We start from the raw sequence: 26,819 nt of genomic DNA, 5'->3' as shown, positions 1-26,819 counted from the left end.
GTCTGTGACCTGTTAGGAAACAGGCCACATATCACCTCCTGAGCTCTGCGCGTCCCCTCCCACGACACCCCATGCTCCACCCCCGGGCTATGGAAAAATTATCTTCCATGGAACAGGTCCCTGATGCCAAATAGGTTGGGGACTGCTGCTCTAGAGGCCATCCAAGCCAAAGCCCACATGTTACAAGTAGGAAAACTGAGGTTCACAATGGGTAAGCAACTTGACCAGGTCCACTCAGGTAGCTTTTGGCAGAGCTAGAGTTGAGTTAAACTCTCCCTATCTTATTATTAATACTTATTGATACGTAGTCTAGGGAGCTTTGGGGGCTCCTTATGACTATAACAATAACAACAATGCTAATAAAATATGTGAAATACCACCATTATTTGCATTCATTAAGATGGTCATTAGAAAAATTGCTATAATCATCTCTTCAGTTGAGCTCTTTGAAGGTAAGGACCTTGGTATTTATGTTTAACCTAAAAATATTGTTTGAATAGCTACTATGTACCAGGTTCAATGTTAGTCTCTAAAAAGAATGCACACACACACAAACACACACACACATGCTCTCACACACACACACTGTTCCTGTCACCTCCACTATTGGAGCTTTTCCCAAATGCCTAGCACAGTGAGTATCTCCCACCAGTATGTTCCCTGTGCCTTTGCACATGCCCCTCTTGAGGTGATTAGCATGTCAAGCAGAGTGAGCTCTTCAAGGGAAGGCATTTGACCTTATAATTTCTATATCCCAGTGACTGGCACATAACGGCTACTTGGTAAACGTGAGTAGAACAAATATAGGGAATCCACCAAAGAGATCCTGCCATTTGCTGTGTTGCCTTGCACAAGTCACTTCACCTCTTTGTGTCTTCAGTTCCTCGTCTGTCAAAATTGTGTGAGGCTAATCCCTGCCTCTTTAGTTTGTGGTACAAAAACACCAATGAATTACTTACTACACACTAGGCACAGGAGCTACACATTTGAATAAGGCAAGGCTTTTGACAACGTGGCAGTTATTTGAAATTGAAATAATAGCCATTCAGACAGCTTGATGTTAGATGAGTACGGAATGCATTTGAGATTAGCAAAGCCTGCAACGTAGACTGTCTTCTGCCCCTCAGCCTGAACAGTACTCAGCTTCTGTGTCTAAACTGAGAAAAGCAGGGCTACTCGCAAGTTGTTTAGGATTTGTTAGAGTCCTAGCCATGAGCCATGGTGTGGTTAATGTGGTGGAAAATTGGGCCTTTTCTGACTTTTCTGGGTTTGACTTTGGAGTCTTCATATCACACTAAAATAAATGTCTGCCCATTGTTAGAAATTACATAGAATGATCTAACACTTATGAAACTTATTCTTTGTCAACTACTAAAAAATAAAACATCATTACTTAGTTAGTCCTTTCTCCATTAAGCATGTTAGTGAGTCTTACAGAGACACATTTGGTATAGTGGAAAGAATATGCACTTTGGTACCAGTCACCAGCCTTCATGTACAACTAAATGTAAGGTTGTGTGTAAGCAACCTCACCTCTCAGAAGCTCCATTACCTCAGTTGCCCAGTAGGAATATAAATCCCTATGCGCTAGCTCGTGCGCTCTCTCTCTCTCTCTCTCTCAATCAGATCAAAGAGCTTCTTTGTGGAGGTTCAGACCAATCTCAGATGTGTGAGTGTGTGTATGTGTGTAATTTATGTTTGTTAGAGGAGAAGTGATGCTTGGTGTTGTATACTGGTACTCAGCATTGATGCCTATCGTAAAAAGCCTTGGCAGCATTTTGGGAGCAGGACCTCATTCTTACTTGGCGACTGAGTGAAGGATTAGTACGGTTGGGTAAGGGTGCATAGGTGTTCTTATCTTGAGAATAACAAGAACATAAAATAGATTAATATCCTTCAAGTGTTAATGAAAAGGATAACAATGGAATATCTGCTGTGAGCTTGCCACACTTTACAGGTCTAACTCATTTTGAGAAGTGAAAGAGCTTGCTCCAAATTCCCTTGCTAAAGATATCCTTTCAGGAAATTATATTCCTTTCAACTCAATCCTCCCTACTGTAATCAAATGCATCAGTGGTAACATGGACTCAGTGTGCTGTTTCATGAAATCTCACATCTTCAAATTGCAGTTGTAATTGAAAATGCAAAAGTGTATGAAGTTCCATGTGGATTGGCCAGCAGGGCGGTGCACTTTGCTAGTGATTGAAGATGATTAGATTCTTCCACAGAGTAAATACAGAAGACCTAGGGGAAAACGTGCACCTTTAAGAAGTAACTTCATTGTTCCCATTGTCTAAAACAATTTTTAATAAACCCAGAAGCACTCTTTTCCCAGGCTGGGGCTTACTGCCCCTTTGTTGACTCTGGCTATATAGGAACTATATTTTATTCATTTTAAAAATTCATTTATTTTGATTGACAAATAAAAATTGTATATCCTTATGGGATAAAACATGATGTTTTGATATGTGTTTACATTGTGGAATGATTAAATCAAGTTAACATATTCATTGCCTCACATACTTATTTTTTTATGGTGAGAACATTTAAAATCTACTGTCTTAGCAATTTTCAAGTATACAATACATTATTATTCACTATAGTCACTGTGTTCTACAGTGGATCTCCAGAACTTACTCCTCCAAACTGAAGCTGTACTCTTTGACCAACATCTCCCCAATCCCACATCCCCCACCAAGTTCTATATTTTAAATGGTCTATTTTGGACACCAGCCTTAAATCAGGAAAAAAACAACTAAATTTTAAAAGAGATCATTGAGTGTTTTAAAAACACAGAGTAATTAGAATTTGGTTTTAAACTGTTCTCATGTAGAGTTACTTTGGGGCCAGTTTTGATGAGTACATAAGTAGGATTTGTCATGAATGATATCAACTGGATACAAATGCACAACTCAAAAACACTTGGAAATAGTCTGTCTCTTAAGTAGGTTAAGCATCTCCTCTAAATTGCATATGCATTTTTAATGTACTTACTTACTCCTTTTTAAATACTGCTAGGTAAAATTCAATCTGTGTCAGCGCTTGTCTGAATAATACTTACAAATTCTGCTTCAGCAGTGCCACTGTGAATGAATCTGTGGAGTAGTATCTCCTTGCATTACAGCTCTTCATACATCAAAGATTCTTTTTGAATTGAGTAATTATAGAAAGAAAAAAACATGTTTTAGTGCTACCTGAGAGTTCTTAATATTACCTTTGAAATGACTAATTATGTTACTCATAAAGACTGGAAAAAAAGTATTATGTAACTTACTTGTTAAAAAGGACTCTCATAAACTTTGATCTTGAGAACCCCTCCCCAAAGCCATCATTTATTTCTATCATTGCATTGATATTTTTTATGTTTAATGTTTATATACAAAAATGTTTGATGAATCCAACACATGCTGACTCCCTCCTGCTTGACAAAATTTGTCATCTTTCTGTTGCTGGGATTTTGAGCATGTGATTTAATTATCCTTGCTCTTAGGGTACAGTATGTTGGCCACGTGCCCTAAGACTCAAGCAAGATTTGAACAGCACCTCTTTTCAAGCTGAGTGTTTGAAAGAGCTGAGAAGGTGCCCCTGCTGATAACAGAGGGTGGGAGCCTGAGGGGCTTTTCCTGTTTTGAAACTTGAACTCATAAATACACTGTGTGCATGGCTGGGTAGAACCGAGTTGCCAGTCATATAGTAGCCTTCTCTATGAATGAGAAAGAATTCTCAGCTGTCTCATCTTTGTGTGGAAACATCAACAGCATGTGCATGACAGGCAGCACGTGTCATTAACTGTTGGCTGCATCAAGAGAAGACGAGTATGAGGAGGCGGTGGCCATGCTGCCCTCCCTTGAGCTGGCAGATCACACCTGGAATAGGGTACCATGAGTTAGAAGAGCTGTGGGCAATCTGGAGTTCCTCCTGGGAGCACCTAACAGTTCTGACAGAGTGCAGAACTCGAGCATCAGAAGAAAAGTTGAAGGTTCCAAACAAATGAATGAACAAGCTGATGTCTTAGCCTGGGGAAGAGACAGGATAGGAGATAGGATTGCTGTCTTCCAACAGCTGAAGGCTTGTCACGTGAAAGAAGAAGAAGATGCTTTCTGTACATCTTGAAAGTATTATCAATATTTAGAAGTTTCTGGGGGACAGGTTTTTAGCTCACAAAGAGGCAGAATAGTCTGATCAGGCTGTCTCAACATGGAACAGGCTGCTTCAAATAGTACTGAGCTCCCTGTCACTGGCAATGTGTAAGCAGACGCTGGATGGTCCTTTGTATTGTAGATAGGCTTCAAGCAGCAGTGTAGGGCAGGGGACTGGACCAAATAACTTTAAGTTCCTCTAAAAAATTAGGCCAATTAAGTCAGCAAGTATTTATAAAGGACCTATTGTATTTAGTGCCAAGAAGGGGTTTGATTTTCTAAATGCCTGGAAATAAAGTTGCTTTGTTTTTCCTCATCAGGAGATGACCCATTCCTGGCCTACTCCTCTCACTGCCATGCATACTCCTGGAAACTCTGAGCAGAACACATTTTCCATCCCAGGACAGGTCAGTCATCTTCCTTCCTCCATTTTCCTTCATCTTATTTTAATTATACCAATCTTTTGATTGGATTCTTAATGATAAAAATGGCCTTGGTCTTCTAGTACCATAAAATCTGGACTCTCTTGCCCCTCAGGATGGTAATATTAACATAATTTCTGTCGAAAGAGAGTCTTTAAGACAATATTCACACAGGTACTGGCATGCATATCTTACCATCTATAGCATCGCCACTATCCAAGTAATTGTGCCCACAGTGGATGAATCAAGGAATGAGGATCTCAGCCTTTAAGAAACACCAAATAGATGATTTAACAACAAGATCATCCTAGTTTTTTTAAATTTTAAATCCTGCAGTCCACTCTGATGGACCAATTTTCATTTTGTGTGTCACCTTCTAGTACTTGCTCACAAGCAGACAGATCTTTACAAACCAACATATCACTTTGACCTAGCATTTTCTTCTATAGTTCTATTGTTAACCACTAAATATAATTTTTTCTCATCTGCTCCTACTAGGAATTTTTTTTTATCATCATCAGTTTTAAAAATGTCTAGACATGGCTATTCTAACATGCCATAAAAGAAAAATAAATAATGTTTTCCTTCCTTCCTTGCATCCATCCATTTATTTAGAAACTATTTACTGAGGGCATACAATGGACTTAAAGTTAGGGATGAATCAAAGCCCTCTACACAGGTAGATCGCAAAACATGTAGAGGGCTTTTCCTCATCCCTAACTTCATAGAGGATACCAGTCTCAGAGAAGTATCTAACACTCCCATGGGGAGTTGAGGAAGTACTCACAACCAAAGTGGAAACATTTAAAGGATGATTAGGACTCTGATATGTGGAGAAGAACTCAAGAGAAGAACATTCCATGCAGAAGACCAGCATAAGCAAAGTCATGAAGAGAAGAGGGACCATGGTGTGAACTATACTTCTGTGAGGTCTCCAGTAGTGGCTGGATCAGAGTTTGGGTGATGGGGAGTGAAGACAGATGAACCCCAGGCAAGCAGGTGCATCTCTTTGAAAGGCCATGGATGCCACCCCAATGAGTTTGGGCTTTATTTATAAAACGGGGAACATCCAATCAAATCCTTTAGATTTTAGGGTCATAATTTTGGCAGTAATACTGGTCTAAACTATGTTGTTATCACCTTTCACCTTTGAAAGCGTTTAGAATTATGTGAGCAGCGACCCTCACAGTCCCAGTATGGGTGTGTGTTATCCCTTCCTGCATTCCCACCCTCCTGCTTCAGGCTGCCATGGATTTGGTGTCCTTCTCCCTAGCATTTCCAGCAAAGGGAGCGATCCATCCATTTCAGGTATTGAATCTAACACTTGTACAGCAATTGCAGTGTTTTCGGCTGGCTTCCCCAATTTTAGAGATAATTTGTGCAAGTCATAATTTTAGCATTTACAAGTGTGTACAATAGAACTGGTTTTTAAACAGGCTTTTGTAGTAAGTGTACAATTTGTAATCAGGCACAGCTAGCATTTTCTGCCAATTATCGGTGCTGCCATCAACCCCTTGATAAAGGTAGAAGCAAGTAGGGTAAAATGGCAAAACCAGGATGGTTATACACCCACTCTTTTATCTCATTTGATTGCTGCCAAAATGTTGGTTTGAAAGAAAAGTACATTTTAAATAACAAAAGCAACATTGGCAACACTTGTAATGGTACTATATGCCTTTCCTCATTCTAAGCACTTAATATAGAGTAAATAATTCAATCTTCACTACAACCCAAAACAATTGGTAATTTACAACCACTAATTTATAGAAGAGGAAACTGAGGCACATAGTACTTCAGTAATGTGCTCTGGATCACCCAGTCAGTGAATAAGGGAACCAGTATTTCAGTCCAGGTGTTCTGGAGCCAGGAGTCATACTGTCCCTCAGTATGTGTTTTATCACACAGATTTACAGATGCCCCAGTTCAAATTGCATCTTCCAAAATGTGGCCATCCTCAGTAAAGACGTGTAATGTGGGTGATTGCCCTTTCCTCCGTGCTTCCACCAGAGCTAAGTGACACTGTCCTCTCACAAAGCGTCAGTTGCTTACATCCGTGACAGAGCTTGTCCAATGGAAAGAGTACCGTCTTAAGAGTTGCAATCCTAGCTGCTTTTAATCCCTGCTCTGTAATTTGTTAGCAGTGTGGTCCTGTTCAAGTTCCTCTGAGCCTCAGTTTCCCCATCTATACTGTGGGTTGGGTGTGTGTGTGTGTGTGTGTGTGTGTACAGTGTAAAATTCCAATGGATTTTTCCAGGTCAAATAGTCTGTGATTCTGTACATTTATAGAAACAAATGCAGTTGACAAATTCTTAACTTACTTAAGTTTGCTTATCAATCCCAAATTGGAAATGCCGGGTTTTTTCATAGTGAATGGAAAACCTCACAAGGAAGAGAGTAAGTATGTGATAAGCAGAATTGAGGGAGTAATAATTTGCTCAGGGGAAGTTTCGTAAAGGCTTCCTGGAGGTAAACATCCTCTGGAACAGAGATTGGAAAACTAAAGCCCATAGGTTTTTACGTTTTGAAATGGCTAACCTTTACAAAAGAAAAATACCATATTATTATGAATAATATGAACATGAGTGTGGAATTCAAATTTCAGTGTGTATAAATCAAGCTTTCTTGGAACCCAGCCACCACCCATTCATTTAGGTATTGTCCATGACTGCTTTTACACTACAATGGCAGAATCAATTATGACAGAGATGATATGTCTTCGAATGCCCAAAGCATCTACTATCTGGCCCTTTGCAGGAAAAGTTAGCCAACGCCTATTCTAGGATCTAGATACTACAGGAGCTCCTGATTGTAGGATTATTGTCAAGGATTTTATTTAAAAGAGTCTCACATAAGTTTGTGAAAACAATTTGGCATCATTTTATTCTACTGCTAAAATTATATATATGGCATGTCTATGAAAAAAGTGCAAAGATCAAAGTCAGGCATTTAAAAATGTTTGTGTTATGTGCATTAACAATTACTGCATGAACAATGCAGATTCTTTCCAAGACCAAGCTATTTCCAATGGGGGTTAGGTGTGTATGAAAAGTAACTTTGGTGATATATAAAAGTGTTACATTTGTTTGGATTTCTGGTTTAAAAAATGTCTTATCCAGATTACATTAAATACTGTATCAAGAATACATAACGTCAGTTACTCAAATTCAATGAATAACATAATCTTCCGGTTTGCTTCGTGCATCGCTGCCCTGTTGCCCTGGAACAACTTATTGATTGGGTCTAAAGTCCAAAATACTAGGATGAAGGTTAAAAACTCAGGTTTATAGTACCAGTACAAAGATTGACTGTATGTTTCACTCTCTGATTAGATATTTAGTTGGATTGGCTTTGGAACTTGTCATTTAATTTCCTGAAGGTATACAAGGCCAAATGCACCCTGTACTTTTGTAATAAAATCACTTAAAAGTAACAGATGGAAATACTGGTATGTAGTTACATAGATATAAATGATTAACAACTTATTTGGCACTCTGGAAAATGAGATATTCTGGATAATTGAAATTCTTCAATAACTGAAGGTTATCGTTCCATGTGAACCATGTAATAGAAATTATTTTGAAATGTAATTAATATTTTTCTGACTTCTTTTAAAGATTATACTGAACATGTTTTAGTCTTTCTTGGTAGCATACTATTATGAGCATCGTTATTATACTATACTGTGATATTATACCATGCTGCACTTGTGCATTTAGGGCCTATTGAGACAGGTAGGAATGCTTGCCTCTGTGGTAAATGACCATAGAGTCTTGTGCTTTTTAAATTTCTGACTTTGCTGTGTCATTTTCCGTGGATTCCCGTGCTGTTGGTTTTCACATGTCAATGTTCCCAGTGCCTGTGCCTCTAGAAGTCCTTCCCCTTCCTTGCCATCTGTGATTTGCTAAGGGATGAGATTCAAATACTCAAGATTTTTAGAGTTCTTTTTCAAAAATCAGTTCTCTCTCAGGGAGGGTACAGAAGCCTTTGAGCAGCAAAGCACATGGGCTTTGTGACAGCTCTTTAGCTAAGAGGACTTTTCTGCCTCTCATTGAATTTGTGATAGTCTTCTAGAGTGGTGATCTTGCCAGAAGACAATTCTCTTGGGCAACAGAATCATGCTAAATAGATCGGAAAGTCCACTTTCGATTAAAGCACAGTGTTACAGTCATTACTTACTTTTTTAAAAGATAAATTATGCTATGATCCTGGCTTTGCTGTATAGGGTGGCAAGATTAGGCTTAATAAATAGATTGCTTGTAGCAGTGATTGATATAACTAATTCTTGTATTGACTTGAATTCATGGTCTCCAGTTTTGGGGCCTTTGCTTTGTAGTATGTACTAAGTCTCTCTTCCATCCACAAGGTGCCATGTGTGCCCCGAACATCACTGTAGTGCTTCTGCCAGCAAGTTTTGTCCACATCCACACAGGTGTGCCACACTCCCAGCAAGCCTAGTGTGTGCAAATATGGATTTCTTGACACAGTGAATGAATTGTGTGTAGGGTGACTTTCAAATCAAATTTAAATTCCTTTAAATAATATGCTCCGCTAATATTTCACATTGCTTCCTATACTTCACCAGACTTATAATGAAGTTTTAAGAATACTTCTTTTGTACAAAATCAGGTGCATCTATTGCACATGTGTCATAGTTAAGGTAGAAAGTTAGAGCTCTTTCTATGAAATGGAAAAACTGAGCAAATCTATTAATTATGGTCCTGTTTACACTTTTACAAAAAAAAATTATCATTTGTTTGTTCAAACCAAGTCACCTTTACTTTCTTAGGGCATTATTGCCTAGCTAAGTGAGAAATTACACACTCGAATTTCATAGATATGGGTCATTTGTTCCCATATTGCACACATTTCCAAACAGACACCAGTCTTACTTATAATTCTGATAAAATGGCAGTTATGATCATGTTGCAGCAGGTTTGGCTAGCAAATGTTTATCCTTCAAATAGAGCTACAGAGAGAAGCCTAATTAATGGAATTGTTAACAGTGGTTTCCTATTTGCAAACAGTCAAGTTATGTCTTTAGCAATAACAGATATGCCTCTTGTTCCCCTTGTATCATTTAACTAATTTTTGTATTATATGTGTTTTTTCTAATAGGAATCCCAGCATCTGACCCCAGGATTCACCTTACAAAGTAAGTGTTTTTGAAAAATCCTCTTTAATCCAAATATCCATGTCCTCTTCTCCCTCACTTTTCTCTTTTTCCTATCTAAAATCACTAAAACATGAAAAAACAACAATGACAAAAAGTTAAATTGTAATACATTTAGTTGATTCCTTTTTATCTATTATTTATGGCAGGAAGGTGTGAAACTGTATCACTGGGAGGGCTACGTGTTTGGAGACAAATTGAATTCTGAATAATCATTTGTCAGTAGAAACGTGAACAGTAATTATTTGTGTCCTTTCTTTTCAGAGTGGAATGATCCAACCAGCAGAGCTTCTACAAAGTCAGTATCATTCAAATCGTGAGTACTTGGGTTTCCAGACTAGGCCTCTTCATGGGTATTTGGCAAGGAAGCAATGCTTCAATACTGAGCTAATCTTGTTCTCTCTCCTGTTCCTTGAAACTGTGAGCCTTGACTCATAGTAATATGTAGTTAAGTTAGTATGGGAAATCATATTTCCCATTGTTTTAGTCTGTTCAGGCTACCATAACAAAATATTATAAACTGGGTGGCTTATAAACAACAGAAATTGATTTCTCACAGTTCTAAAGTCTGGGAAGTTTGAGGATCAAGGCACCAGCAAAAACGGTTATCTGGTGAGGGCTCATTTTCTCATAGAAAGCTGTCTTCTCACTCTAATCTCACAAGTTAGAAGGGGTAAGGGGTCTCTCTCAGGCCTCTTCTTATAAGGCACTAATCTCATTCATGAGAGCTTAACTCTCATGACATAATCACCTCCAAAAGTCCCCAGCTCCTATAATATTATCACCTTGGAGGTGAGGATTTCAACATATAAATTTTAGGGGGGGGAGGGAGTAAAAGCATTCAGACCTTGGCATTCATGATAAGCAAGTAATAGTAAAAATGAATTAGATCACCATTAGGCTCGCTAATGATATAGACAGAGGTTGGGTCAATACCTGGGATATGAAAACAACTGTGATTTCAGTGGAAAAAAAATCTCTAGGTGCCTTATTTCCCATATTTTGACTAGTTGTTTGAGCACTGTGTAACTTCAACTAAAGACATCATTATACACAATATTCAGCTACTGCTGACTAGGGTGTACAAGGGACACATCTAAGCAGCCATGATCAGACATGATCATGTTGAGTGGATTGCTATGGCCAGTCAGCCCAAGACCTCACTATTTGCAGGTCATCTGGCGTCTGTATATTAAAGACAAACAAGGGCATCCAGGAGGAGATGGAGTAAGAGATTACATGATGCTAGGATGAAGTTCAGAAGCCAGGGACCTGCAATTCACTCAGCACTGTCTTCATTTTTTATTAATGTTAACTGAAGGAGGGGTTTGGAGAAACCAATTTCCTCAGATTAACTATTGTAGATTTTCTAATATCCATTTGTCCAAGAGAGTATCAAGGGAGTATTTCTCTTGCAACTTCTTTCATTCCTAATAATAGAAAATGGAAGTCGACTTTTCTGTGTAATAGGCACATATTTGAAATTTTTCAAATGAAATGATTTATGACATTCAAGTGGCCTAACGGCACACTTGAAGTGAATTGCTCACCTTTTGGAAGATCATGAATAATTGCATAAAACAACTGGGAATGACTCCCAAATAGACTGAGACTTTGAGAAAGTCAATGGCATTTCCACTTTCTTGGTGTGGTGCAGTAGCAAAGCCCCAAAGACCTGACCCCATCATCAGTCCTTTTATTTGGTTTTCTGTCCTGATCTGTGCCTTCTAATTCATAGTTCAATTTCAATAACCAAGAGTTCTCAATTTTAAGAAGTAAGAAGAAAACAAGAGAGGTGGTTAATAAAACCATAACCCTGATTTAAGGACCAAATAATATGGAAACACAAAAAGTAAAATCATATTTGATATTGTACATTTCAGCTTTTCCATTAATCACATTTTGAATTTCCCTTCTTTTTGTTATCCTAGTAAACAATAGATCTTGTCCTTCCTGCCTACACTCCTACTTCACCTCAACCTCCATTAAAAAGTCAATAAGATACATACACACACACACTCATACTCACACTTACATGAGGATTTAGGAAATCAATGCAGGTTTCCAAACATGAAAACATATAAAAATATATATTCTACTGTAACATGATTTTACTCCTAAAGCAAGAGTATTAGGCTCCCACTGTGAAATACACTGCTTTCATATATACCATAGAATGCAATGTTTCAGTAGTTTGCTACTAACAGAAATAAACTCGTCAATTGTGGTTTATAGTTACAGGCTGCATTTCCAAAGAACAGCACTTCATAGCATGATAGTATATAGTGTAGTCAATGAGGCTAAAATTCTCTATAGGAAACATTGGCAAAACAAGAAGACACTGAATCCATTTTATGAATGAACTGCTCTCTTTTTGTCTGCTTGATCTGAAGTCCAAGCACTGCCCGTCAGATTTCAGCTGGAATAAGTTCCCTTCTTGTGATAGGGTATGGGCTTAACACAGGACAGATCAGAATTGTAATAAAGTTATTTTTATTTCTAGCTTCTAAATTATCAGCTTAGCCTTTACTAATATTCTCCCATACTTTATTTACTACAGTGTGCTTTTTAAGCCACCTTCTAGGATTTTCCATTTGGCAGGGTAATTTTCTAGGTGATTAAGAACATTACAGGTATAGACAGACTGCTGGTGCCTGGACTTTGGTGGGAAACAGCCATGCTGCAGGAAAGACACCCACCCAAGGCCAGCAGATGTCCCGGGAACACTCCTGCCACGTAGTGCAGTAGAGATTAAATTCTTGTAAAATAGAATCCCTTAATTACTGGGACACTTTATTAGTTTTCCTCACGTTGGCCTGTTTTCCCTGTTGATGAAATACAGATCTTCCATTTGAGTATGGATTGTTTATAAGGACTGTGTGCATGGACTCCAGATCTGAAAACACTGGCCCCAGTGTGCTTGAAGGCAGGCTTGGAACTAGCCAGGCTCTCTCTTTATTCTTGATAGTTGCTGAGCTCTCTGGGTTGGACCCCAGCAACATGACTGGCCTTTGGGAAGTATTTTTCAGCTCAGTGTACTCCATTGGCATGCAGTGCTTTTTATGGGGTGTTCATTCATAGAATGACATGCTATCTTCTTCAGCAAGGGCATTGAACTGGGGCAGTTTGGAGACCTCAGTTTGAGCCTCTGCTTCATGTCAGTTGTGGTATTGAGTGGGTGGAGTACTGACCTAGGATTCAGAAGATGTGAGTTTAAATCACAGGAGAATTTATTTTAAAGTATACAGACAGAGCCTTTCAAGGAAAATTAAACAAATTAATGAGCATATGTATATACACACATGAGTACACACACAGACACTTGTCAGAATTCAAATGTAAGCAGTTATACTCTGTCGTAATTAACTCTGACAACATAAAAGTGCATTTAACTTTAATCCTTAGTAATCTCTAGAAGAGGGAAGACCCAGCAGTCGGTCCCTTGCCCCCCAGTCTCTATGAGTCTGAGCTGTGTTGTAGTCTTAGAACGGGCCCTACTTGGGTCTTCTAAATCCAATGGAGTTTGAACCTTTCCCCAAAAAGATCTCTGTCACAAAAAAGAGGGGGAAACATGGGCTTAAGAAGGTGAAATAGTATTTCTCAGGGTTATAGAGTTGTACATTTGTACAGTAATATTAAAGCTTATTAAGTACGGAATGTATGATTTCCTTAAGTACTAAGTTTGACAGTTGATATCTCTGACATTTCACTTTGACATTTCTTGGGTGGTTTTTCTTTTCTTTTATTGTAAAGGTACACCTTCATTCATTCAAACACACATTTTGGCTTGTGATTATCTTTCAAAAATTTTTTAGAGCAATTTTGGTGAAACCATGGATAAGTCAAAAATTCATGTTATTTTCATATATGAGTTACATCGTGGAACCAATGTAGCACAGACAGCTCGAAATATCAATGAAGTGGTTGGAAAGGATGTGGCTAGTGAACGCACAGTACATCAATGGTTTGAGAAATTCCATTCTGGTGATTTTGGTCTTGAAAATAAGCCATACGGGTGACCTGAGACCAAGGTAGATAATGATGAGCTGAAAGCTGTAGTGGAAGCAATTCCATCTCAACTTATGCATGAATTAGCAGCAAGGTTTGATATTACTATTCCAACAATATTGGACCATTTTCAACCATGGGCAAAGTAAAGAAGCTGGTTAGATGGGTACCACATGAATTAAATGAGCATCAGAAGAGAAATTATCTCAAAGCTTGCCTTTCTTTGCTGTCACGACATGAAGGTGAACCATTTCTATACTGTTTGTTACATGTGATAAAAATGGATTGTTTTTGAAAGTTGCAAGCATTCAGCACAGTGGTTGGATAAAGATGAAGTACCAAAACACAGTCCAAAACTGAATATTCATTAAAAAAAAAAAAAGCTAATGGTGTCTGTTTGGCAGTCCAGTGCTGGTATTATCCACTACAGCTTCATGAAACCTGGGCAATCGATTACAGCAGATGTCTATTGCAACCAATTGAATGAAATGATGAGGATGCTTGCGATTAAGCAGCCAAGATTGGGTCAATGGAGACAGGCCAATCCTCTTGCAAGACCACCTGTCACAAAAAACAATGCTGCTCAAACTACAGAACCTAGATATGGAAATTCTCTGTCATCCACTGTATTCACCAGACCTTGCACCAACTGACTAGCACTTCTTCAAGGCTTTGGACCAATTCTTGCAAGGAAAGTATTCAATTCTCAACAAGCTGTGGAAAATGCCTTTTGCAATTTCATTGCCACTTGCTCCCCAGGCTTTTTCGCTGCTGGCATAAACAAGATATTATTAAGATGGCAAAACTGTGTCAATAGCTTAGGCACATGCTTTAATTAATTGTACTGATTCTTGTTTGAAATATAATAAACTACATTTTTGATTCAAAATCGGACATTTCATATTCAATGACCTATATCATGCCATTCTGTCTCTAAAAGATCGATTTAAGTTACCAGATTCAGGGTCTGAATGGACACAGTAGACATTTTGTTACTTTTTAGTTTCTTTTTTTTTTTTTTATTTCATCTTGTTATGGGGGATACAGAATTGCAGGTTACATATGTTGCTCATGTACCGCCTTTCCCCCCAAGTCAGAGCTCCAGGCATGTCTGTTCCCCAGGTCGTGCGCGTTGCACCCATCATGTAGGTATATATCCCTCCCTTCCCCACCCCCCCTTCCCGAGTCAGCACCTTCAAGCGTTACCATTCCCCAAAGGGTGCGCAATGCACTCATTGTGTAGGCATACCCCCATCCCCTCCCCCACCCCCCACCTCAGTCTGATATCCGATTGGTGTCGTTCCCAGATTTGTATTTAGGTGATGATCAGGGAAACCAATTTTCTGGTGAGTACATGTGATGCTTGTTTTTCCATTCTTGGGATACTTCACTTAATATAATGGGTTCCAACTCTCTCCAGGAGAACCATAGAGATGTCGTATCTTCATCATTCCTTAGTTTTTTAATAAAGCCATCAAAGAATACTGGGGGAGAAAACAGAAACCAAACCAAAGAACTTATATTTTCTTTTTTGAGTTGAATTGCTTCATGTAGTTGATTATAATGTCTTGTCAAATACTTGTCAGTAGAGTAGCCTTACAGAAATGCATGACCTTGTTGGTCTTTTGTGAGCCATCATACATAGGAACTGATAAGATGTATTCAGTTGCCCTGGAAAGGATTTTCAGACAGCTTCCATGAACTCAAGAGTGTCCATCCAGTTAGTCCTTGACTTCAATTAGTCTTGTGAATACTACTGATAAGATGGAAGCTCCAAATATCAAGTTCTTTTGTTAAACTTAGTTGTTAGCATTTGGACTGTGTCCAGTTGGAAACCATCCAGACCCCCTTTTAACCAAGCAGCTCCTGTGTTTTAAGCCACACTATCGAGAATGCCTAGTTTCCATAAAAAAAATATATATATATATATAAAGGCAGATGTAGCCATAATGCCATTTTTCCCTGCTATAAAACTAGTTCCCCCGCTTATTGTATTAGCTACATGTTTGAAAACATCTCAGCCATAGATCCCGAGAGTAGATGAAAGAAAGACCTTACAGAGACAGACTGGTTGCGGCCAGCCTAAGTTTACCAGTGGGTGGTTGGTATGGACAAATGTAACATGGACAAATCCTTGAATGCAGCACTACTTAGGAAGAAAAGGCATTATATCAACACTATCATAGGAATGGTAGAAGTCGCAGACAATAATCACTGTGCTACTGAGCGTAGGTGTCAGGCTAGGTACCCGGTGCTTTTATATATACATTGCCTTATTAAGTTTGCCAGCTATCCTGGAGATGCTCCAAATCACTCCCATTTTACAGATGATAAAAGCAAAGCTAGAATACAGTCCCTCCCCTGAAGTGTGCACAGTCCAGTGGAAAGACAAACCAACCATGCCCACTTATCTTGAATGGACATTTTGACTACAAACATACAGAAGAACCATCGTGTTGGTCCCTGGTGGGAAACTTTGAATGCAGGCTGAGGGCCCTCTGGGTTCAAAGCCCCTTCTCTTTCCACTCTGCTGTCTTTCCTCATGGGATTAGATGGGTTTAGGGATTTGGTATGCCGAATTTGGCCTTTGGTACCTGGACACAACCTTTAAGAAGATTCATAGAGCTGAAGTTGGTGGGAAGTAGCCCACAACAAATTATACCTCTCTGTTTTGGATGATACAAAAATGGATAAAAATTGCTTTATTTAACTAAAATATCATTATCTTTAAAGTTTTCTCTAAGTGTAATGAAGATTTCATTACCATAGAGAATAGAAAGATCATGAAAATGTTTTCCAAATTGCTATAAATGATGCAAGCATTACATTATTTCTTAGATGGATTTCAAAAATTTTTTACTAAGAAAACCTTCTCACATTCATTATAACCCTGACCATCCCCACAACAAAACTTTCATCATTGAAAACGTTTCCTTTGAGATTTGGGCTTGAGATTTAAGAATCACCATGCCTTATTGCAGAGCAATAACCCACTCTCTAGAAATTTTATATATTCTTTTTTTAAATTTTTTTTAATTTCAGCATATTATGGGGGTACAAAAGTTTCAGTTATGTATATTGCCCTTCCCCCCCTCCCCCCACAAATCAGAGCTACAAGAGTGTCCATCCCCTAGATGGTGTACATCGCACTCATACAATTTCATATATTCTTCCCCAAATAGATGTTTTGTCTGCTACTTAGATGCAATTTCGATAGCAAAGTGACTGTGTACTGCAGCAGGAAAGAAATGACTGTTATTTTCTTAATCATATTAATTCTTAATCAGAATACACAATTTGGTACTTGGAATTTAGAAATATTGCTAATCAGTTTGAGGCTTACAAAAGCTAAACTAACTTTGCTGATAAACTGGTAATGTTGGTGGCTTTCACTAGTTGCAGCCATTCTGGTCTTTAAATCAAGAAGTATGCTAAATAAAAAATTAAAAATAAATAAATAAATATAAACAAAATTCAAAAAATTAAAAAGAAGTATGTCAACTCTTGCTTTTAACCCATCCTGTATGCCCTGTGTCTCAGAGCTTGCCAACTTTTCCTAAGGACTTAATATATTTTTGGAAGTTCTCCACCTCATCAGGACAGCCACCTGGGAACAGAGAAAACAAAATTTGGCAGCCTGTTCAAACTGTGAATTAAAGGTAATTCACAGTTTGAAATGAATCAGCATGAGGTCCTTAAGAAGAGTAATCAGACATCAAGAGGATTTTATGTTGAGGATTGTATATTGGCTAATGTGACAACAAGCAATATTGGTGTTTGCAATGTTCGCATCCAGAAGCACTGAAGCTGCCTGGGTTCAATGGGCACCAAGACTGAAAAAAGGGCTCCTTCAAAGGGAGCTATAGATTTCCACTTACATTACATAAGCTGAAAACATAGATGTTTTTACTCAGCTAGCATAGTTGAAAGATCAGATTTGGTTTTTATGATGTTTGCCATAGGCCCATGTCTATTATAGGATTCGTACTTTTCAGGTAGCTTTTGAGACACCTCTGTAATTAGGAGCAAATGTCTTTCTCCCTTTCTCTCTCTCAGGGAAAAGTCAAGTATCTCTTTTTTTCTACCTGACTTGCATCCATGTCTATTGACATTCATTCATTCATTCAGGTTTTTACTCTTTCAACAAATATGCATTCAGCTCCTGTTGTGGATGAGGCTCTGGGCTAGACACTTTGGTAACTCAGGGTGAAACACTGCACATCCTTCTCTCAAGGAGTCTAGTGAAGGTTAGACATGCACTGACAACACCAATAACTCAACTAACTCATACTTATTGAGTGCCTACTATGTGCCAGGCATTTCCCATGCACTTTTTCTCAGCAAGCCCATGGGGTTCATCATCATGTTAGTCTACAGAAAACAGAAACCAAAGTTCAGAGATGTCAAGTAAGTCAATGAAAGTGCCAGAGTAGCAAAGGGTGGAGCCAGAACAGAACTGACTCCAGAGCACATGCTCTTAACTTACACTAAAGCCAACCCATGAGCACTTTGGATATGGCTCTACTGGTTTAAAGTCAAGTATGATCTTGCCCAGGCGTTAGGCCAAAGTGGACTAACCACAGTGCAGGCCAAAATGCTACCTGCCATTTTGGTTTAAATCAGGGAAAGTGTTAGGTCTGAATATTATTATTGAGTTAGGTCTTGCATGTACTTCACATAGTGATGTGGCCACTGTGAAGACAGATCTATCCTCAGCTCAGGGCCTGCAACTAGATTGTGTCACTAGGACTGTAGAATATTCCCTTTAGTGAGGATCAAGGATCCATGCCTGCAAGGGACTTACACCGTCACAAAAATCCATATAAGATCGATTGTGATGGCATATGATGGGAGCAACATCTCTCTCTAGAAATTTCTGTTTTACCATATTAAAGTGAATGGAAGAGAAAACTAATATTTGGGTCTGTTTTTGTGAGAGGTTCATCTATCACTTTTCATGCTTACCAACCTGTTTGGTAATTGGAAAGTGGGTTTATATCCTCATTGTGGAATAATTTTTAAAAATATTCCCATCTGTTATCAACCACAATGTTGTATTTCTGTGTTCTTCCTCAGCATTTTGAACAGTAATTGGGGGTGAAGCAAATAATCCTAGTGGAAGGCACTGAAGTTAATAAGCAAGTGACCAAAGTTAAAATAATTTCAGTTGTATAATTAAATGTAATGTTGTGATAACACACCCATGCACGCATATGTGCATACACATGCTCTGTATCCAATAACGTTAGGTCCCTCGAATGCTGTCTGATCTAATGAGATGCATATGCACACATCCACACTATTTTTTCATTTATTAGATTTTAAAATTCTATGATCAGGGATACTTATCATGTGCATAGTGAATGATAATTTTGAAGCACTTTCACACAGTACATTAGCCTTATGTGAGTAGCACAGCAATCCTGTTAGATAGCCAGGTGAAAAGAAACCAGACATAGGAAGGGAAAGATGTTTGCCTAAAGCCCCCCCCCCAAGGAATGATGAAGCTGGAACTAGAAGCCAGGATTCTGCATGATTAGAACATGCTGCCTTGCCCCCAGATTCCCCAGATGGTTGCAGGGCCAGAACTCATCAATCAGAGCCCTGACGAGTCTTCTAGGCCCAAGTGAAGAAAATATAGCAGCAGTGTAGACAAGACCCATGGATCATTCCTAGAAATTAAAAAGAAACAAACAAACAAAAAACCCAACTGAGACTAGAGTAGATGAGAAGAAATATCCACTCTGCTTCTAAACTATTCATTCTGGTTTTCCATCCTATCAAGCATGTCACAAACAGCCAGATCCTTTACCACAATTACGTTATTGGGAATGTTGAGTTTAAATGGTCTGCACTTGACACCGTCTCAGAGTTGATAAAAGCCCTTCTATTTTACTGACGAGTGGGGAGCAGTGTTGGTGGAATACGGCAGATGCATGCACAATTACAGCTGTAAAATCAGTTGAAAAATCTGACAAATGCCTTTCTTTGTGGTTCATCCATCCGCTTTAACAATGAGGACCAAAAAGGGAAAAGGTCTCAAAGCTATTTGATTGACATCTCCAAATATGCTGCCAAGACTGGGACAGAGGGGGTGGAATGGAGTAGAGTGGGGTTGGGGTAGGCTTTCTGAAAACCAAATGAATACAATTTCTTTTCTTTGCTACCCTGTGGGATCTTGGCAACCAAGATCTACCAGTAAAACTGCTTAGTGTACCGTCTTGTCCTTGTGTGATGTTCCAGGGTGTCTGAGAGAGAGCAGTGAGGAAGAGAAAGGTATCTAGAGAGAAGTGGAAGGTAATGAATTAGCAACCTATAACTCTGCAAGCCCCATTGCCTAATTTCTGCATAAGAAGTTACTTGTTTCTGCATAAGAAGTCCACTTTTAAAAACAAAATCCCAGATACATATTTCATGTAACTACATGGAATATTTCTAGATTTTCAAAAGAAAAATCTTTTTAAAACTACCTCATGCTCATCATATCTAGAAATTATCTGGGTTATCTAGAAATTGAAAGGGTCGTTTTTGTTTCTCCAAAATTATTTTCATATATGGTACAAAGTGAAAGGAAACAAATCAACTGTATGTGAGCAATGTGCTCGGGTAATTATAGCCACCACTCCTAGGCACTTACTATATGCTGGGCACTGTGGCAAACGTTTTACAAGCATTAGCTGTTTCACTCTCACAACAACCTTGTGAGATGGATAGCCTCACCATCACCATCACCATCATCACTTCCAGATTGTCATCTCAAGGGCTCAGAGAGAGTATCACACAAACACCTATAACCACACATTGGGAGTCAGGCCTGCCTGGCATTCCTTGCACTGTGCCATTTCACTGGTTCACTTGTTTAATCAGCTTCTGTCCTTATAACATCTCTGTGAGGTCAATAAGCTTAAACCAATTTTGTGGGGGAGGAAATTTTATCTCAGGACAGTTAAATGACTTGCTCAAGATTACGTAGCTAGTTGTTGAGAGAGCTGGAATTTCACTCCTGGATTCTTGGATTACAAAACTCAAACTTTTTTTTACACCATATCTATTTCACCCACATATGGTTTCAATTGAACTTTTATTAATTGTTAAGTACAGGGAAAAATAACAAAATAGCATTAATAATAATACTTTCTAGTTCTATGGCATTATGTGTTTTCCATACATATTGTTAGATTTGTTCCATTTGGTCTTTACTCAGTTCTAGGACTCAGGAGGCACAGAAGGAAGCTATTATTGTCCTAGAGAGACCACAGATGTGAGGCCTCCATTTCTGGGTGACTGAAATCCCAGCTCTCTTACTCCCCTGTCATGTGACTTGATGAATTCACTCGGTGCAGTTCTGAGCCTTTGTTTCTTCCTATAATAAAATGGAGATGATATATTACTCAGACTCCTTAGTGAATTGTGTTGTCAACAGATGAGCTCATGAGTGGGCTTTGCAGTTAACTATTCACATTGGTTCTCTCTCCATGTTAGAAGTGAGGAAAGTCACATTCAGGTGGCTTAAGTGAGGTGCCCAAACTCACACAGCTAGGAATGCTGCCAATGCTCAGTCCCAAGCTTCTCGACTCCTAGTCGAGTGCTCTTTTTGCTAATAGTTACCTGTATTCCTCAAAAGTGTTGTGTTGATGTGGTTTGAATCAAAGGATCAACTCCAATGCTGTCAGAGAGTGATAGACTTAAAATCAATAACCGTGTGTGCCATTCTTCAACAACTAGATATCCCCAGCATGTTTCTGGATGTTTCAGCATGTTCAGAAGAGCAAGTACATTTCCCCACTCACGTATGCTCAAGGAATTATTGTTCAATTTAGTGATAGTTTGAGCACTTGTAGAAGAATTTGAAAACTTTAGAAAAATCACATACTTTTTACAATCTTACTGTCTTAGAGAATGGAATTTGGGGTTAGGTCCACCTTTTATCTTCATGCTTTCTTGCAGTGCTTTTTTATTTTCATATTGAAGAGGACCTGAAACTGGTGGCCTGTCTTGCCCTTTACTACTGGATTAAAATTCCAGGTTGCTACTATGGTAACCGTACCTTGAAAATTAGATCCTGACAGAGTCACTAAGAAATTTAAAAGTGCACTGCTGCCATGAACTTTGAAGAAAGGTTGCTTACAATTGTCAGCGACAGCCTCTTAATTGAAATAATCTGCCTTTCCATCTGCTAGAAAGAGTTTGTGTGCCTTGGGTAGGGGGGACAAAAAGATTATATCTTCATGGATTTTTGTAACATAAAAAATGGTTATAGTTTGAAGCAAAGCTGTTTTCTGCATGAAATTTAAATCAACTTCAGCTCAATTTATGCTATTCAGAGGAACTGTGATATTTGGTATTCATGGTGGCAGGAAGCCAAGATGCACAGTAAAGACGTAAAGATAGTCAAGAGAGGATACTGTTGGGGAATCTATCCTAGACAAACCCCAGTTGCCTCAAGGTCCAAATGGCAGCCACTTTCAAACCACAGATTTCTGTACCCAGGCCTCTGGGAAGTTGGGGAATGCAGAGCAGCCATGTGGCAGACTTTCAGATCAAGATGGGCAGCAGTCATTAATTTGCCTAGTAGCATAGAAGCTGAAATCAGCCTGATGCTCCCAATGCCAAGGAAATGAAACAAGCAATATAGGGTCTCTCACCATTCAGGAAGACGAATGATCAAGGCATTTGTAATTTCAGGAATTCTTTTGCCCATTTCTTTCTCAAGGCAACCACATCATGGTGGGTCTGGCTTTATAATTAGTTGTGGCTATAGCTGTGGTTCCATAACAGGGTTTTTGGTTTGTTTGTTTGGTTGGTTGGATGGTTGGGCCTTTTCCTTTCCTTTCCTTCCTTCTTTCTTTCCTTCCTTCCTCCCTCCCTCCTTCCCTCCCTTCCTTCCTTTCTTTCCTTTTTTTTTTTTTTTTTTCTGAGACAGTCTCACTCTGTTGCCTGAGCTAGAGTGCCGTGGTGTCAGCCTAGCTCACAGCAACCTCAAACTCCTGGGCTCAAGCAATCCTCCTGCCTCAGCCTCCCGAGTAGCTGGGACTACAGGCATGCACCACCACACCCAGCTCGTTTTTTTCTATGTGTTTTAGTATAGACGGGGTCTCCCTATTGCTCAGGGTGGTCTCAAACTCCTGAGGATCAAGCGATCCTCCCACCTCGGCCTCTCAGAGTGCTAGGATTACAGGCGTGAGCCACTGAGCCTGGCCTCATACCAGTATTTTAATATGTGATTCTAATGGCACACATAGAAAATTATACTTTAACTCTTTGAAAGGCACAATTGAAGACCAGATTTTTCTCACTCTCAGAAAGTTAGCATACTCTTTCACACACAACAGATATCAAATATTAAATCTGTTGGACAATATCAAATATTTGGGTCTGAGGGATGTAGAGATATGGAAACTCCCACCGCCTAGTGGTAGGAGAGTACCTTGAGGGGTAGTTCTATCTGAAGACTTTGGATAGAATTGGCTCTTACCTCACTTGTGAGCCTCTTCATTTTTATTTGGTCAGTGTGGGTACTAAGGAGACTGTGATAGTGATGACTGAATTGTGATATTCCTTCAAACCCAAGGAATGCCCATGAAAGCCCAACAAACACCACCAGTCTTCTACCTGTGAGAACAATAGAACCACAGGTAGCAGTACTTTTGACTCCCCTGACATAATAGGTTCACAAATCTGTGATCTCCTGAGTGGAAGGGGTGGTATCCATTCTATCCATTCACCTATTTCTTTAGCAGCTGGTACAGGAAGGACCTGGTCATGGTAGATAGCCAGAAAACATTGTTGAGTATATGGTAGTCAGGGAAAGAATGATCTAGAAGATGTAAGTTGTTCTGAAGTAGTATTTTGATATACTTTATTCTCATATGCACTATACTATCTGCCTACACATGTGTGCGTGTGCATGTATGTGGCTGGGAAGCAATACAATGTACAAATTGAAGTGAACAGGCTCTGGAGCCGGCACACCTGGATTCAAATCCCAGCTCCACCATGTGGTCTTAGGCAAGTTGCTTAACCTCTCTATCACTCATTTCCTGATCTGTAAAATGGGGATAGTATAGTGCCTACATCATAGGATTAAATAACTGATGTGATTATTACAGTGTCTGGCACATGGGAAGTTCTCAATAAATATTAACTATTGTTATTAGTTATGCTCATAATTAGTGCAGTCATTATTGCTGAGTGCTCTGAGTGAGTGCTGTTTGTACTACATTCAAGTGTTCAGCCACCTGGGGAGCCTTTCACTCTGTTCTCTGACTTGTCCCAGAGGTCCCTAGTTGGAGCAAGACCTCTCCAGAGTGAATAAACCTGGACATAGGTTCAAGTCATGAATCCATAGTTATTGGCTATGAGAATCTAGCTTCAAGTCATGAACCTCAGTTCCTCATGTGTAAAATGTGGATAGGAACAGTGGCTACATCCCATTGGGTTGTGAATAGTCAACTAGCTAATGGATATAAAATACTCCGGATAGCCTCTCACCTTATATAAAATCACCACTGGAATAATCTCCTGAGTCATAATTGTTGATTGTGTGTTTCACGTATGTGTGAATAACTACATTCAAAATATCATTCAAGCATGTTGCCAGTTTTCTGATTAGGTAAAACAGAATCCTTTTCTGAATTCCCAGGTTTTTGTATACATAAAGGAAATAGTCTGATTAAGAATATATGTCAATAAAATTTCATGGAATAGCACCTGCCATTCTGTGAAATAATCACTCTATTTCTTTGCCTGGGCAAATCATTCCTGATGCTACATAATCTGCTTCTGTTTTCTTGGTCTAAAAAGACACTTCAGACTCTGTCTTTAATTATGATCAGGCTTGACTATGAATCCCATGAGAAATAAGCTTGTTTTTGCTGGGAGGGAAGGTAAAATAAAATTTAAATAGGTTTTAAAAATAAGAATGGAATCTCAGAAGACACACTATTGTAGAACACATTGTATATCAAAATATATAAGTATGTAGTTGTAACAGTGACTTAGTAAACACATTGCTGAGTGAATTATGAAAAATAATACACCAAGGTGCCATTTCCCATACTCCTAAGCACCAAGTTAAGAGAGTATTGCCATAAAGTAGCTATACACTGTTTAAAAATATTTGTGTGTTTTTTAAGAATATTTTCTTCAGGCCCAATAGACTAATCATTTCTCTTCTCTTGCTAGAAAAAGTACGCTGTAAGAAATTTAGCTAAGTAGTATATTAAGTGAGAGTCTAAAATAGTTTTAGAAGATAACAATTCTGAGCAAAGAAATGTCCTTAGCAATTTGATTTTGAATGTGACATTAATTAACATTATAAAATAGAATCAAAAGAGGGTCGCGATGCACACCGTCTGGAGGATAGACCTGCTTGAAGCTCTGATTTGGGTGGGGCAAAGGCAATATATGTAACCTAAACATTTGTACCCCTGTAATATGCTGAAATAAAAAACAATTAAAAAGAGGGTCAGTTAAATCTTTCCAGTCTATCATATAATTTGGCATTTCACATTCATTGCACTTGCTACTGGCACCTTTGTTATAAGAGCCTGAAACTGCAGGTAAAATAAGTACATATGTCAGTATAAGTAAACAAATTCTCGTGTTCTGAAATGTCATCGTTCTCTGGACAACATGACTTATCCTGGTTAAGAGACTATCTCTGTGGAAAAGCAACTGTCTCAAAGACGACTCTTTACATAAAGTTTTACGTAAAACTGCTAGAAGCCTGCTCAAAAATTATAGAATAGGAGGTGTTCCTAAGCATGCATCCCTTCATTGATCTTGCTTAAATTTTTAGAACTGAACTGAAGTAACTGGACTTTTCAAATCATGTTTCAATTCGGGTTTGTTGTCTTTTAGTTCCATGTAAAAAAAAGTTTGATGAGATATGATGAGAAGAGGAGAGAGATGATAAGGTGGTTCATTATGCACATAAAAGAATTTCAAAACATGTCTGCTTTAAAGTCATTAAATAATTTCCCAAATTTGAACCTATGGTGTAAAACTCTTTTCTTGGTGTAATTCCAATAATGTAAATGGTGTCTACATGGAAGGGTTTCAAAGCAATGTTTCTTATAAATAGAATTTCAGTAGCTGCTTCTTTTAAAGAGAAAGCAAAGGATAAAGCAGATGAATCATTACAGTCTCTCATAATGAAAAACCGGAGAAAATGCACATTCACGTACCCACCCTATTACAGTATAGTTTGGCTGCATGATGGTTATCTCTGAATGATTATAACACACAATTTTACGTGGGAGAGAAAAAGAAAAGACATATATAGATGTTTTCCCACTTCAAGCAAACCTGTCACAAAAATCCTAGCATATATTTCCAAACAGATAAAAAGGTAATTTTTCACCCTTAAAAAGAATCCTTCACTTTGAAAATGATTCACTGCAGGTTTCCTCTAAATAGTATGCTCATCTCATGCGTTTACAATATGGTTTGATTTTCAAAACATCAATTTACATGCACTTTCCAGTAACAAATCTATTGTGCAAAGTGATGCTTACTTGTATAAGATAAAAAAGCAAAAGTTTTTTTTTTTTTAATTGGAGTCTATGGTTTGCTCATCATTAATATTAACTATTTATAGTCCAGCAGCTTTTGCTAACACAAGTAGAGATGGAAATGCCACAAGCTGCCTCAGAGGTAGTTCCATAATGCTCATTAATAATTATCGAAATGCTGTATTTCAGCAGCAGTCAATCAAACACAGCCTCGTTCTTGTTCTCATGAGAACCTAATCCTTGAGTTCCTTCTTTCCCCTTAAGTTTGCCTCGTTCACAGACACATTCCATGAGCTGAAAATCTAACAATAAATTAGTGAGAAAATTAGAGCGGTTTGCATGACTAACATTTGAAAAGGAATATAATCTTTGTGTGCAGAATATTCACAACAATGTGAAATGGACAGATCACTAACTAGAGGCGTGGTGTAGCATCTCTCAGAACATGAATTCCTAAAGAACCCTGGCATCCCCTGTATAAAAGGTACCTGGAATCATCATTTTGAATAGAACAAAATGCCATTGCAAAAGGGGCCAGCATCATTTGAGATCCCTGCACCCAGGA

At 38.6% G+C, this 26,819-nt stretch overlaps 1 protein-coding gene across 1 annotated transcript in view; it reads left to right on the top strand.

Annotated features, from left to right (window-relative positions):
* AFF2 (ALF transcription elongation factor 2) overlaps nucleotides 1-26,819 on the top strand; it is a 318,848-nt gene that overhangs the window by 164,894 nt on the left and 127,135 nt on the right. The window contains exons 5-7 of the mRNA XM_069464177.1: nucleotides 4,460-4,546; nucleotides 9,677-9,713; nucleotides 9,996-10,029. Coding sequence (XP_069320278.1) covers nucleotides 4,460-4,546; nucleotides 9,677-9,713; nucleotides 9,996-10,029 — 158 coding nt within the window. The remainder of the gene's footprint in view (nucleotides 1-4,459; nucleotides 4,547-9,676; nucleotides 9,714-9,995; nucleotides 10,030-26,819) is intronic.

This window comes from Eulemur rufifrons, chromosome 30 (assembly GCF_041146395.1).
Source record: "Eulemur rufifrons isolate Redbay chromosome 30, OSU_ERuf_1, whole genome shotgun sequence".
Taxonomy (NCBI): domain Eukaryota; kingdom Metazoa; phylum Chordata; class Mammalia; order Primates; family Lemuridae; genus Eulemur; species Eulemur rufifrons.
This window is presented reverse-complemented; position numbering and strand designations above follow the sequence as displayed.